This window comes from Amphiura filiformis, chromosome 8, assembly GCF_039555335.1.
Source record: "Amphiura filiformis chromosome 8, Afil_fr2py, whole genome shotgun sequence".
Lineage (NCBI taxonomy): Eukaryota > Metazoa > Echinodermata > Ophiuroidea > Amphilepidida > Amphiuridae > Amphiura > Amphiura filiformis.
The window spans coordinates 29594139-29610391 of record NC_092635.1 but is presented as its reverse complement, the minus strand read 5'-3'; the positions used below and the strand labels follow the sequence as shown (position 1 = coordinate 29610391).

The 16253-nt window shown below is 35.0% G+C and overlaps 1 protein-coding gene across 2 annotated transcripts in view; it reads right to left on the bottom strand.

Moving 5' to 3' along the window:
* Positions 1-16253, bottom strand: part of LOC140158926 (casein kinase I-like) — a 105777-nt gene that overhangs the window by 35249 nt on the left and 54275 nt on the right. For both annotated transcript variants that reach the window (XM_072182202.1, XM_072182203.1), the window contains exons 5-6: positions 8167-8315; positions 4748-4982 (exon numbers count right to left, since the gene is read on the bottom strand). In XM_072182202.1, the coding sequence (XP_072038303.1) occupies positions 4748-4982; positions 8167-8315 (384 nt within the window). The remainder of the gene's footprint in view (positions 1-4747; positions 4983-8166; positions 8316-16253) is intronic.

Below are 16253 nucleotides of genomic sequence, written 5' to 3'. Positions count from 1 at the left end.
GACATTTGGATCGAAACTAACGGAGCCTTTAACTTTCATACCCGCACGCACCCCCACAACATTCCCCTATTTATAGTAAGATGCGTATTCATTGCCCAAGTGCATTTAACCAAAATGTGGCATATATCAAATTCAAAACTTTTTCATTTTAAGGACTTGATGAGACACAAAATAAGTTGAATGATTCATTAAAAGGTTTAAACCAGGCAAACCAGGCAAAAACTGCCAGTTTTTGCCACCCTTGCAGGCAAAAACCGAACCCTGCAACTATTATCAATAAATGGACAGAGTTGTTGTTCCATCACATTCACAATTACTTGAAATCTGTGACTCTCGTATAACCAAACTCCGCATCTCACCCATATCTAAATTCATATACTACTTTACAAAGAATATACAACAATCTAGACTAATATATGCTGCAAGACCCACTTTTCCCCATCAATGAAAATGAACAGAAAATATTCTCAAATTTGATTGAATGCTGCAAGGCTGTCAAGGTGATTTGAATTCAATAAAAGCAGTGTGCATAATACTGATAATAGAACCAAATTCCCAAGTCATACAAAATGTATGAGCAGGGATAGGTGCTAAAACAAGTGAAAAAGGATAAAGTACAGACTGTCCATATCTCGGCAATTAATTAATGGGGGAGAAGGATATGTGTGACCAGCTCCAACAAAACCCGGGAACAAGTCGCCATGCATGTGTTTGAGGTATAGGCCTTTAAAGATGACATTCAAAAAAAAAATCAAATTTTGGCATTCATTTCATGGTATTTGACTGTGGGACTAAGCGGACTTTCAAATCCTTGAAAGTACTTATTAAAGGAAATGTCCGGCAATCACAACATTATGTCTTATATGTTAGAAAAATAATCACGAATCACATGGTTTTATTTAAAACAAACTCATATTAACCATAAAAACCGCAATCTCTCAACACGCGATATTCAAAATTCCCGCGCCGAAATTGTCTAGAGCAATGACGTCTTAATAATTCAATGAGGCCTGCCGACAAATGAGCACAAATAACCATGACGTCATTGCTCTAGAAATTGAGAGATGGCTGTTTTATTCGTTTTTATGGTTAATATGACTTTAAAAAAAAAAAAAACCATGTGATTCGTGCTTGATAATTATTTTTCTAACATAATGTTGTGATTGCCGGACACTTCCTTTAAAACGAGGTTTATTCAATCAATAATTAACAATTAAACTATGATAATCCCTATTAGGTAGGAAACTAATAAGCCCATTATTCAGAATAACAACTTGGCAAAAATATCCAGGTATCATTTACAAAATTATACATATCTTGAAAAGTATTGATGTTATGTATATAATTTTGGTATCATTTTAAAGCTTATTGTCTCGTGCTACAGCTTACATTTATATTCAAATCATGGAATGTCAAAAATGCGATTTGTTCCTGGTTTTGTCAGAACGGGTCACATATAAAGATTTCTAGTCAATTCCAATTCTCATCATACAGGCAATAATCCTCAATTTGTATTGACTGACTGAATGATAATCATGAGAAGATGACAGCTTCAATGCAATTAATAATTTAATTGAAAACACACTTCATGTTGAGTAGTTTTTAAACAAGATGCTTATCTTCACTTTCTGACAGATCCAGGTCACTCATATGTACTTTTCTCAGAAAACATTCGTAACTGTTATGAAAATTATGTGTTGCCTGTCAACATTTTAAACATGAAGGATCTGTCATTTGCATCACTATACATTTGAATTAAACAGGAAAGATAAATAACACATGAAATGCTCACATTTCACACAGTTTAAATGCAAAGTGGTTTAAAATCTGCCAAAATAAGATTGATGAAAAACTGCAATTTGCCAGATTAAAATGTAATTAAAAATAAGACATTATTGCAAACAAACAACTTTCGATTTGATTCAATGGTGAATTCTGACCAATGTTTCATTTTATTGACATGTTGAAACAAAATATACTCTTAAGAACCCTACAGACTTTTTAGTGGATGTAGAATATTAGATGTAACATATCTACGTTATCTAATCTATTCCCATTCTATTTTCAGTAATGTTTAAGTTATAACGAATGTTTGATGACGTAAAATCAAAAATATATTTCTACCAGATATTCTATGTAACATACGTTCTAAAACTTTGCAAATTTAAAAAAATTGTTTTATAAGTCTTTTTATAGCAGGATTAGGATGGTCTTGCACATGTTTGAACGGAGTTGGGTTTCCTTGGCCTAAATAATTCAATTGGCTTGGCTACTACCAACTGTCTGACATGTATCTCGGAACGATAATGGGAAGTATTTGGATGACTGTCTAGGTTTGACATCTCATAGATCATCAAATCAATTTTGTTATGTTGTGTTATACGAAAGTTGACAACATCCAGTAATATCTTTGAAGGGTGTACAAGAATAGCGATCAGAATTTGAAAGAATGAAAAAAAGGATGTTCAACAAAGAGATAAAAATCTGATATCAATTGATCTGTTGTATTTCAATTTCTTAAACAGCTGTCGTTTTTCCTGTAATTTCATTGGTTCTTGCCCATGTTTTTTGAAACAATAGAGTACACCTGGATGCATTTGAACTGCGCGGCTGCATGTATTGTTTGCGCTGTGCGTAACGGCGCAACATCATATTTCGCGTCTGCATGTGAAGGACTTGATGGATTCACCCATTTGGTGAATGGGAGTGACTGGTATAACTTGATAAAAATAGTCATAAAGAAAGGACGTAAATTACATGTAAACATGATTTTACGGGCGATCTGTTTAAGAATAAGAATGAAACTATTGTTTTGAGACCCACATGTGTCTCTATCGTCTGATATAACAAAGAGATAGCATTATTTTTGTGTGCTTGTTGTTCCACTTAAAAAATGATATCTCCCACAATATATCAGATGACAAAACAATGCTTTTATTCTCTAATTATGAATGAGCAATGATTAAATGGAAAATACCACAAGTTGACCATTTAAAATAAATTACCTTAATTTACCCCATGACACCGAGTAAGTCTACAACACGCATGCATCTTATAGTGCCAGGTAGAAATTTTGTTTTGATAGTCATCATTTCCTTAAATGCAGACACTAGTAAGATTATGCAAACCCATGATCACATTGCCTACCCACAATATCAACACTATACTTCCTATCTCAGTGCATCTTGGATACTCCCTGTCCTCTGCAGCATCATCATCAATGATGATGTACATCACAACTATTTAGTTACCGCTATAGTCCCGTGCTAGTGACCTAACCAACCAAACCAACATAACCAACGGATCTCACCAGAGGGTTTCCCAGCCAGGCCAATCTACCCATTCATTCACGTTTAATTTACCACATGACCCTAATTGCTGGGATTACACATTGCCTGATGCATATATAGACAGTGTTAATACTTAGGTTAATTGCGGCTTGTTTTGCTTCTGGATCAATTGGAATTTCAGGGGGTACTTATATAGGGTGATCATTTCCAGATAAATTTTTTGTCACCCTCATTATGGAATTCTGAAAATATTCTATGAAATTATACACCTTTTTATACATCTATGTATACTATTTTATAGCACTTCTAATCTAAGATGAATATGATACATTAGCAAAGGGTGGTGCTTCCAGGCCAGAATGCCAAATCTCTTGTTCCTTATGCTTGGGCCAGACTTGGTATATATTCCGAGGGGGATTTCCATTCTACAATTCATGGACACGCTGAGGTAAGCTTTAGTAAAGAGCCTCTGCACTATCCACAAGCAATCTAACGTGAGGTGGTGAGCAGAGAGGTGGTCCTCTGCCTTCAGTCTCGATGTTGTCGCTATGCGCCTCTCCTCAATTTCAGTTCACTTTGCAATGAATCAAACTTGATGCTATCTAACGTGAGGTGGTGAGCAGAGAGGCGGTCCTTGGCCTTCGGTCTCGATGTCGTCGCTATGCGCCTCTCCTCAATTTCAGTTCACTTTGCAATGAATCAAACTTTGATGCTCACAAACTTATCTGGTGAGAATCAAGTAAGAATCAACTGATCTTCGTAACTTACCCGTGTGCAGACTGGGCATGATTTGGGGAGCATCAATTCTGATCCTAGCAAACTATGTTTAGGAGAATCATTACAAGAATCAAATTCTCTGATTCTCTCCAAATTTGAAGCCTTGCATTACTTACCAACAGGCAGGTGAATGGAATCGCCATTCTTTCCTCACATACACACAAGTGGGAGAATTCCTGACTGTGTCTTGTGTTAGGAATTTAGGTAAAACGCTCCAATCAACTCTCTCTGTTCTACTCCAATGCAAGTTAAGTAGATAGCTAAATAGTTACATCAGAGAGATTAGACCCTTAGAATACCGACTCGGAATTAATCCATGCACAATGCTATGGTAAATCCACCATCTTGGGTTGTCACATATGGAGACCAAATAGTGTACCTATGGACTGGAAGCATCTGACCTGGGAAAGGCGATGGAGGACAGGAGGATCAGCAAGCCCTATTTCTGTGAGCTTGCCCATTACAAAGGTTTGCGCATGTAGCATTTAGCGTGTCTTATTGGTACAACGCAGAACACAAACAAGGATCCCTTTATATCAAAAGTTTACCGGGCCTGTGGGGAAATAATCTGGAGGTACACTATTTTGCTCTTCATTAAGGACACGCAAATATGGTGGTGTTGGTCCTCTTTGAGTTTAATCTCTTTGATATACATACAGTAAGACTTGCCCATAACCTACCTTTTCCTAGATGTGTGTTGATGCTCATATAGCGAGCAGTGCCCGTTAGGCTCTTGTGCTCTCTGTATGGGATGTGCTTGTTGGTCTCAGGGTCAATATACTCTTTGGCTAGCCCAAAGTCAATGATATGAATTATGTTTTGGTTCCTACTTGACTGCCGTCCTATCAGGAAATTTTCTGGCTTGATGTCTCTATAAATCAGATGCTTGCTATGTACATATTCTATTCTGTGTAGCTATGGAAACAAAGAGATAAAACACATTGAAAATAGTTTAAAATTTCATAGAAATGTAACAATAATTTACAGCTCTGCTCATTGACACAATTTATCAAGCTTCGTAACTGTCATGACTGTTTACACCAATCTATACTTGCAACCATATCATTGCTTCTAGCAACTGTATCCAAAATGAGTTTATTTAATATAAATAATTTATTATTTACTAATAATTCAGGAAACTGTAGATTATTCATGATATGAAACTGGTTCTAGCAAACACTTTTAATAATATACTGCAAGAGTTTGCTGTATAAATACCTTGTTTAACCTATGAAACGCCCAATGCCCTTATGTAATTTCAAAAGGTGGAGGAAATATGCTGATTTGGATTTTTTTAGCCCATTGCATTGAGTGAATTTTGGTACAACTCAATTTTCGGCTCCTGGATTAACAAATCGATCACAATTCTAGACACAAAAATGGAGCTGATCACATTAGTGAATTCACAGTACCGAGTAAGAAATACTCTCTGCTGGCATGAGTGACATCAAAAATCAAAACCACAAAATTAAAACTACACGCCACAGTGAAATATTAAATACTGTATGATTTGAACAAGAAATGTATTCACTGTTGCATTTTCTTTTCAAGAATCGTATGTATTGAAATGAAATTAGTTCACCCTGCAATTACTAAATCCTAGCTTCAATTTGCCAAGAAATCAGGGCAACGGAAGTTGAGTTGTACCAAAATAACTTCCCATAATGCAGTGGGCGTCAATAAACCCCCAAACCGTATGTTGTTATTTCCTATGTTATAAAATTCACATTGGATACTTTTCATGGAAAACATGTGTTATTCTGGATAATGAAACTAATACTTGGACCGTAGTTCTATATCTAATATCCAATACTGGTATGATTTTGCAATAAAATATTACCTCATATTATTGTGCTTATTAAATCAGAGGTTATTTCAGTAAATTGCTCATTTTGTTCAAACCCAACCCACACAGGAAACGAGGAAAAAATGCTCGTCAACAGAGTGCAAATTATTCTTTCATATCTGCCTCATCTACCTGCCCCACCCATAACACAAAAACAGAGATAGAGAATTAACATGAAATAACAAACATTAAACAAACAAACAAAAATCAAACAAACAAACAAACAAAATAAATAAAAAATAAACATGCTATCTTAATTTCAAATAAGCAAAACAACATAAAACAATTTACAAATGTGACAGGTTTAATTAAACTCCACAACACACAGCAGCACATCACAAAGTAGTGTTAACGCAAGTAGCGGGCTTATTAAACTCCCACTAGAATTAGAATGGGTCACTTCCTCTATCATTACCACTGGTTATTAATTGCCAATGTCAGCAGACACAATAGTGTCATTACATTGGCCATAACGAGTATGGATGGTGATTAGATTTGCATCCTTTTAAAGGGGATAATAATCACGATAATGACCAAACTGGAAATGACTTTGAAATGACTGTTTCCTTCTACTTGTGCATAAATGGAATGCAGTGAACATGAATGTTAATAGTGGTTATTATGAAAAGGATGGCTTGCATGTGTGTAAGTATCCTCTAGTGGCTCACTGATTTTTGTAAGTCTGAAGAATGAGTGGGGTTATTTAGTATGATACTTGATATTACAAAAAAAAAAAAAATAAATGCTGTATCCTTTGAACCCAAATAATGTGTCAGAGGCAGCAAAAACGGTGACACAGCATAAGTCTTGGCAGTGTCATTGTGTTGTGAACTTGGGCAAGGCACTTTACCTCACTTGCCTCTCTCTACCCAGGGGTGAAATGTGAAATGGGGAGCTGTTATGAATATTGTCCATTGAACGCTGTCCATTGAGCGCTGCCCCCACCCTTTAAATCTAATGGTGCGTCCCTTAGATACCATGTAAAAGGCACTGTATAAATACCAACAATTATTTATTTATTTAAACATTGTGTGATTTAAAGAGAAAATATCACTTTTTCGCCTAAATATTTTTGTTTACGTCACGGTAAAGCACATATCCACACTGCAAATGACAACGCGTGAACGTGTATCACAGTGTATTGCTCTGCGTAGAATGTGCATGCTTTACTGCATTCCATATGCAATTAAAGCACGTAAGTATATTACTTTCACGTGATTCGTTTTGATAAAACACAGTGCATGGTTTCCAATGAAAAAGGAACTAAAAACAATCTATTGAGAAGCTTTTTTAAATACTTCAGTCTTGTCAATATTTGACCATTATAGATCTTCAAACAGAATTTATTTTCAATCATTTGTGATAGCCAGACAAGTGGTTCATGTATACAATCCATCAAACTATTGTATAATGGTTATGCCATTTTATACTACTGCCCTTTTGACAATTACTAAATGACAGCAAATTAAATCTAACTTTAATATTATCATTGATGGTTGACAAAATTAATATTACAGTAGTCTTCTTCAACAAAATCTCCTACTAGCGAGTGGCGTGTGGGGGTGCGTGGTGTGTGTGTGTGTGGTGTGTGTGCCATTTTATACTACTGCCCTTTTGACAATTGCTAAATGACAGCAAATTAAATCTAACTTTAATATTATCATTGATGGTTGACAAAATTAATATTACAGTAGTCTTCTTCAACAAAATCTCCTACTGTAAAAGTAGAAATTTTCATGAGGTTTTTATTTTCATGAGGACATAAAATTGCGAAAATAAAACTCATGAAAATAACCTTTTGCATTAGGTTTCTATTGTATCAATATCAAAACCGCAAAATTTAATTCTCGTGCAATTGACAAAATCTTCTAAATCCTGAAAATATCTTCTCACAAAAATATTGACTTTTACAGTACTACATGTAGTGAGTGGGGTGTGGGGGTGTGTGGGGTGTGTGTGTGGGGGGATTGACCAGTTTCATCTCAGAATCATCAGCTATTTTAAGAAAAATTCTACAATTTTTTAGAATAGGTCATTATCAAGACTGAAGCAGGTGTCCAAAACCTGTTAAAATTGAGTGTTGCCTTAAATTAGCTACTGATATATACAAAGACCTGCAATATATTCAAAATGCATAAACTTATAAATAGGGAATCTCCAAAATGCACACAAGGATTTATGGTGAAATTTCCGACAGCTTATTCCTGGAAAGACGACCACGGATAAGATGTATTATACCTCCCATATACTTACCAACTGAATGGCTATAAGGAGCACTGTCTTTAATGAAAATTGCCTATCACATATGTCAAATAGATCTTCAAGGCTCGGCCCAAGTAATTCCATCACCATTGCATTGTATTTACCACATGGACCAAAGTAGTACACCTGTGGAACACCCTCTGTGGAGACAAAAATAATAGAATGCAAAGATTGATTAATAATAGGATTTATAGTTGAAGATGTTATTTACCATATTCGGATCATAGCCTGGTATGTTTATTCTTTAAAAGTGAAATCAGTATGCTCATTAACATTGAAAAATAAAATATCAAAGCTTCATGTAAATGTTAATCAAAAAGTAGTTTCAGAGTGTCCAACTTAAAAAAAACAACTCTCTATTGGCTAATAATAAGTAAATCGCGGCTAACTATGTGTACACACATTAATAGTAAAACTCTTGGGACATCCACCACTTCCCATGTCAAACTATACTCTTCATTCATTATACTCTGATCAAGACTAATAATAGAGCCAGCTTCAAGTAGCCTTTGAAATACATAAAATAATGTTAAGTGATAAACAAGAGGCAATCATACAATTTATGGACCTGCTCATGGAGGTTGATTCTCTAATTGTTCATTCAATGTTCACCATATCTACCTACACATATTATTTTGGATTTAATTTTCACTGAAAAACAATGTGAACATTTATTATTTTATTTGTAGCTCAATTTTTAGGTTTACATCACATGCGTAAGGCCGAAAAAAAAAACATGTTTAGCATCCCTCCCGCTTCCTTTTTGAAGATTCTTAAATTTTCTTTTTCTTTTCTAAAATTTCAGTTATAACTTTTTAACAAAGATGTTTGAGAAGTTCTATAGCCGTCTATAGCCTTACAAATGTATAAGAAGCACTCCAAGAAAGTTTTGTGATCAGTATAGGGGCCTAACCTACCAAATAAACAAAATAAAACAGACCTCCTTTTTTTCCAGGTATCGTTGTGTATGCAGAAGCGGATTAAATAGGAGTTTTCCACCATTTAAAAAAAAAAAAAAAAGCCCCTGCTCCTTCCTTATTTTTCAAATACCTGGATGCTAAACATGGTTTTTTTATTCGGCCCCATGGGGAAAAATATTTTTGACAATATGAATGATGCTATAATTGCTCTCTACTTAAAAAATTCATAAAAACTGCTGGCCAAACAATAAATTTAACTTCTAGGTTCTTCTCAAGAAGATTTCAAGAGTTATAATCTATCACATCTGCACACTAACAGAATATTCAGAAGCATCCCACACTGTGGAATACCTCATAGCAATTTTCTTGTTTCATCATGCATTTTTTTTTGTATTTTTAGACACAGTTCAGAGTAATAAAATGTAAGAATATCTCCATCTGTTTTGGCTATAAACCTCCCACAATACATAATAGTATTGCACTTGCCTGGCAGCACTTTCAATTAGTGTAGTATGTAAGTTTAAAAGCCAAAAATATTTAGTTTTCATCACAACATTAGGTCTCATGTCATTATCTACAAAACGATCGTCTTCCCTCATCTTTCTTCGACACGATACATCCCACTGCACTTCCGCTTCCAATATAGCACATCACTACTTGTGATTTTATGATAAGCGACATGCTGTCGTCTACTTATGTGAATGAGGCTCAGTCAATTCCAAGAATATGTATTTCCCCTATCCCATCAAGACTTACGCAACCAATTCAGTATAAACTAGCCCCTAAAGTGGGTGGTTAGTGAATGTCACCGGCTTTTACGGGTGGCTGACTAACTGCCATACATATAAGCAGCTTTATAGCATGTCGCATAGCAAAGGTACGGTTGTGGTGAGAACTTCCCCACCATGTATAATAGGTCAGGTATTTCTGTCATTACAATAACGAGGTTCAAGATGCCTTGTCTATGAATATGCACTCTATCAAATACTGTTTAACAGGTTATTTTGTGGGTTAATTTTTCACAATTTTAACCGTCCTGAACCATTTTGTGGTTTCTTTTATTTGCTACATATATAATATTAGTAATATTTTTGTGGGACTTTACCTGTTTAACCACGAAAATAAGTAACTTGCAAAAAATTAACACCCTACGAAAATTTGCCGGATACAGTATCAGAGGCATGAAGGAAAATATGAGTTCCTTGTTCAAGAGTTTATAAATAATATTGGATAATAACACTAACTACAGGTGATGTAGTGTGAAAGTGATAATGTTATTTTGAAAGTTAATATATCATGCTTTGATGATTAAACTATTTTTCACTTGTTTTTTAATTTCACTCGCTTGAAATGTCAGATATACTTATAGTGTCCACATGCTTGTAAATATCTTTATTCTTATTCCAACAATGTTGACAGTGATAATATGATACTTTTTTAAATATCTTTTAAATTTTCCCATAATACAACTTGAGACTTCATGATCAAGGCTATGAACCTATTCATCCGCTGAAAAAATGATGGGCCGTTGGCAAGTTACCGTGTATTACTACACACAAACTGATTACCGAACGGTTGAAACAATTTACTTACACACTTGACCCCGAGTCATCCTATCCGTTATAAACCTGTCAAATAATGTTCATTAGGAATTACTGGCAAAATGAAATGACTGAAATAATACGAGTGCTTAAGGAGATGATGACCTCATCAGTCCCATTTAAAAGATAAAATTGGAATTTTATTATCCTATTTTTGCTTTGTGCATTAAATAGTGTACTCAAGGAACTGAATGCATTTTTTTAAACCACTATAGAGGCAGGGGTCGCATTTAAGGAGTTTGCGCGTCCAGGGACTCCTTATTTTTTGATTTTGGCCATTTTGGAGTCCTTAAATTACAAGTTGAAAGTGACCAAAGGGTCCGATAAAAACTGTACGGACTCCTTAGTTTTACGATGCACGGAGGCGTAAATCAGTATAAGAATCGTCGATCAAAAGTAAAAAAATAAAGAGATCAGTAAATCTTCCAAATCACCGGGCCAACGACACTAATAATTTCACTGGAATATTTGACAAGTTCCAAAGTTTAGAATTTCGGACAGGTCGACTCCTTAAATTCTCATTGGACCCCTTAAATGTTGGTTTTGCAGGTACCAAAGGGTCCAGAAAAATTAAATTGGACCCGTTGATTTTTGTGCTCGCGCTACCCCTGTATAGAGGAACAACAATTATACAACATAACTACATGTACATTGGGTAGGCATTAAGTAAATGTCGGATTCTCTGCATGGTTCATGTCAATGTCTTTCTGTGAAAAAGGAAGGGAAAATATATCAGGTCCCCAATTCAGGTTTTGAGATTCTTGGAATCAAGTCATACTGAAGAATGTATTTTATTTTCATATTTCACTTGTTTCAGAAGTACATGTATCACAGCATGAGATAAAGAATTTAATATTTGTTTTTAAAATAAATTTATATAATTATGCATGATAAAATCATCATTGGATATTCTTGGGGATAGTCAGGGTTTACAGCTTTCTCTTCTCGGAACTGATGGTATTAAACATGTACAGGTATGGCTCTTCTGTACCACAAGACTTACTGCTTAACATCCCCGGCAAAGGATATAATTTGCACATGGTTCATATTTAACCAACTCTAAATGCAACATGGGGAGAGCAGAAGTCTTAAATCTAATCTTCTATTGTTGGCAATTAAATTCAGACTTTCCAGGTCAATATCGCAGCACCTTTTCCACTGCACAGAATCTCTTGCATCAGAAGCGAGAATTCTAATCACTGTCTCTAGAAATTGCTTACTTTACAAAGTACTCCTATGAATCCTGAGAAAAATTAAATAACTTGACAAACAGAACTAGATGTACCAGGCCAATACCACCTTAATGGTTGTCTTACCTAATACTCATATCATGCAGGATTGTGAGCAAGAAATGAAATATCACAATAATTGTGACGATCAAATAAATTGAACATGTCATCTGGAAAACTTTTCCAGACACAGCAAACTCAAATTTGTAATTTCTTTTGTTTTCTATTGTTTAAAAAAAGCATGACAAAAATATGCCATAATATCTAGTAATTAACAAGATCAATCAGTCACATTATGATTTTATTTTTACAATATACAATATCAAATTTTAGCATCGTATCAATCAAAACATAATCCAGTCAACATGCAAGTCATTTTATTTTTCACAGCCACATCATCAGGCCTCGAAATTCAAATCTGGCCATTCATTTCAAGGCCAGTGCAGCAAAAGGCATGAAGGCCACTATGTACTGAAGAATGCTTTGGAATTAAGGGGCATCAAGGCCACGTCTAATGGAGGCCATGGCCTTCATGGCCTCTGTGAATTTCAAGGCCAGCACATCATGCAGCTCTCAAGTGGCACAGATTAAAATAATCATTTGAATGTGAACTGTCAATTGAACAAATTGAGATGTTCAATGGGTCAGAAAAGACAGAATTAGCAAATAGTAATCGCAGGATTACAGCTAAACAGGTCAATGCAGTGCGGACAGGAACAAATCCTCGACTGGTTATTTCATGGCTGAAAATTCACAATTTTGAAACAGACTTTTTTTGCTTACAAAATATACTTCCTTTATATACTCCAAGGTTATTTACTCAAATACCCCTTTGTGTGCAATTTCCCATAGGTTTTAACATGAAATATCACATTTTAAAATCAGTGGAACTGACGTAATTCAAAATTTCTGGTTACATTTTTATCTCAATATTAAATTTTGCAACAACCTGAAGACAAAATTCAATTTACAACATAACAAATGCATTAGCAATACCTTCACAATTGCTGCATGTCACTTTTACCCACACTGTGAAAATAAGTTCTCCCGATTTTCTAATACCAAGAATTCCCTAGTCATATGGTAGTTCTATTGAAAAGTGAGCTCAACGTAAATGTCACCTATACATGTACATGTACTTTTAGGCAGTGTACAGGCAACATGCTTGCACTATTTTCACACCTCTTATTTCAGTCATTCATTCTTGAATTCAAAACACAAATTTACAGCTGGAATACATGTACACAATGTATGTTGCTAATTTAAGCTTTCTGTGAGAACCACATTAAAATGAACAGAATCTATTGAAATTTGTATGTGTGTGGATAGGCACTCATTCATGAAATTAAAATTGCTAGTAAAAATAAGTTCTTGTTATGTACAGTTCAATATGCTGGTGATGTACAGGTATGGGCATGTGTACACATGTACAAGGGCAATACCATGACACATCAAAAATTTGGACACTAATATTACACACAACATACAATGTAAACATACCAAGAATTTGATCAATTAGATATTGATAAACAACTGTGATTTGTTTTAATCTTGTTATTTTGCACAGTATACACTTGTGTATGTAGCTAAAATCTGCATTGCCAAGTTGTGCTCATTTTCGCCTACAATGCCATATTTTCCACCACCTCCCCAAATTCTTCAGTTGGGGTGTGGGGGTAACTTTAGGGTGAGTTGATGTCCCCGATCAGATGGAATGGGACACAAAGTGATAATCCACTCATTAAGTACAAAACATGGCATAAACAGAGTGTAGGTACAAAACAGAGCATACACAACATAGATCTTAAAATTGAAAAATTTTACTGAAAATGTATTTTTTTGTAATTTTTGTAATTGTAACACAATCCTTAAAAATGTAAATCACATGCCAATTTTGTGGGAAATGCTGATAGCCTATCACTTAAAAATGCTTTATTTTTTTACATGAATACATGCTAACTTTGACAAACAAACCCTGCTTTGAGTTCTATAGTTCTTTCATAGTCACTCAGAATATTCACATAACCATGGCAACAGAAAGCTACTACTGAGAAACATCAAAATAATCTGTATTTAAGACTCACTCAAATACCCATTATTTTGTTTAGGAGTGCATGAGATATGTGTTGCACAATCACATTATAATTCCATTTCCTGTCCAATAAAATTTTAGAAAATAAGGAGGAAAAACTGCCTGCCAGTATCAAATATGTAAAATCTACTGGAAATTCTAGTTGACAATAAGTTGTACATTTCTCCTTTTAGCTGTCTACTGAAGATATCACTAGCTAAATAAATACTACTAGGGCCTATCTATTGGAAATACCAGTTGACAACAAGTTGCATATTTGCTTTTAGCTGTCTACTGAAGAAAACACTACCTAAACAAATAATATTATATGATACTTCATTAATATATTCTTGTTCATTGATTGGTTAAAAGTGGATCACATGACCAAAAATAGTTCTAACCATCAGTACTCCTATCCGTAAATAGTACCTCTAAGCCGTAAATAGTATTTTCAATGTCCCGGATGAGCCGTAAATAGTACCTCCAAGCCGTAAATAGTACTTTTGACCATGCCTTCCGCGTGCGCGCATTCGATGCGATGGAACAGTTCACGCACACGAAACTGCCATAGCGTGATTTCACGCTGCTGTAAATTGGTTAGCCCGATTTTAGCCTATTCTATTTTTTTGAAGGGCAAATATAGGTTGTGCTTAAATTGGTCGTACTGTTCACTCAGGATAGAAGCTGGAGAGTCAAATCATCAAATAATTTTCTTTTAACCAATCAATGAACAAAGAACATATTAATGAAGTATATAAAACAAATATATACTGCCTTTATTCGAAGTTCTGGTTGAAACTATGGCCCCTCGTTGAGATCAATTAATACTATTTTCCTTTGGGGCTGCGCCCCTCAGGAAAATAGTACTATTGATCTCACCTCGGCCCATAGTTTTAACCAGAACCTCTCATGGCAGTATATATTTGTATACTATCTACTGGAAATTCTAGTTGACAATAAGTTGTACATTACTCCTTTCAGCTGTCTACTGAAGATAGCACTGGCTAAAGGGTCATTCCATATGAAATCAAGGAGGCGCCCCACCTGACCCCCTCAGATTTGCTTTATATTTTAGTCATATGTTGTACCTGTAAAAATATTAAAAACCTGCAAATTTGAGGTCTGTAGCTCTTACGGATTTTCTGTGGCAGCCATTTAAAGTTGGAGTAGGGGGTCTAAATTTGGACCCAAAAAGTTGCCCTTTAAATAAATTTCATCTTTGGGAGTCTTTATAAAATGAGAGAGGTCTGAAACTCACTAACTGCATGCCCAATTTGTGAAAAAATAAAAATAAAAAAAATTCTGTAATTGCGCGTTGTGTCACGGGGTCATTAAATATAATATGCAAGAAAAAATGTAATGTTTTGTAAACTGGCAAGTTTAGCCCCCCTAAATTCACAATTTGTCAGATTAATTATTTTTTGTTATCACTGATGCTATATATAGGATAAATACAATGCATATCCAAAAAATTGGGGTCACAACTCATTTACATTTCGAACAGCGCCCTCACGAAGATGAAATTTATTGCAAATTCAACATTTTCAGGGGGCCCAAAGTCGATGTGGTCCACCTTCAAAATTTATAAAACATCACTTTTATATAACTACGAGTCTTAAATTACAACTTTGCTAAGTCCCAGTAATTGTATAGGTATTAGTAGCTAAATAAATACTACTATCTACTGGAAATTCTTGTTGACAATAAGTTGTACATTACTCCTTTCAGCTGTCTACTGAAGATAGCACTGGCTAAATAAATACTACTATCTACTGGAAATTCTAGTTGACAATAAGTTGTATATTTCTCCTCCTTTTAGCTGTCTACTGAAGATATCACTAGCTAAGGGCTCATATTGAAATACCCTACCACGCTTTCACACAGAAAGAAGACAGGATTCCCCTCGCTAAGCGTGCGCCTCAGGAAAGCTCAGTCATAAAACGGATTATAAAGATGGATTATAATGTAATTATATGCATCAGTGATACACCCTGCCTTTTGAAGTGGTCCATGATGAATGTGAAGAAAACAAACTGACTATGGCTCATCGCACAACCCAGGAAAGCACGCTCCTAATTTAAGTGGCTAATTGCAGTGTTATAATCACACAGGATTTTAACAAAAGAAGGCTAGCATAGGAAAGCTGCAGGATAGTGCACACCTTCCTGTGTAAGGGAATTTCAATATGAGCCCTAAATAAATATTACAATCTACTGGAAATACTAGTTGATGACAAGTTGCATATTGCTCCTCTCCT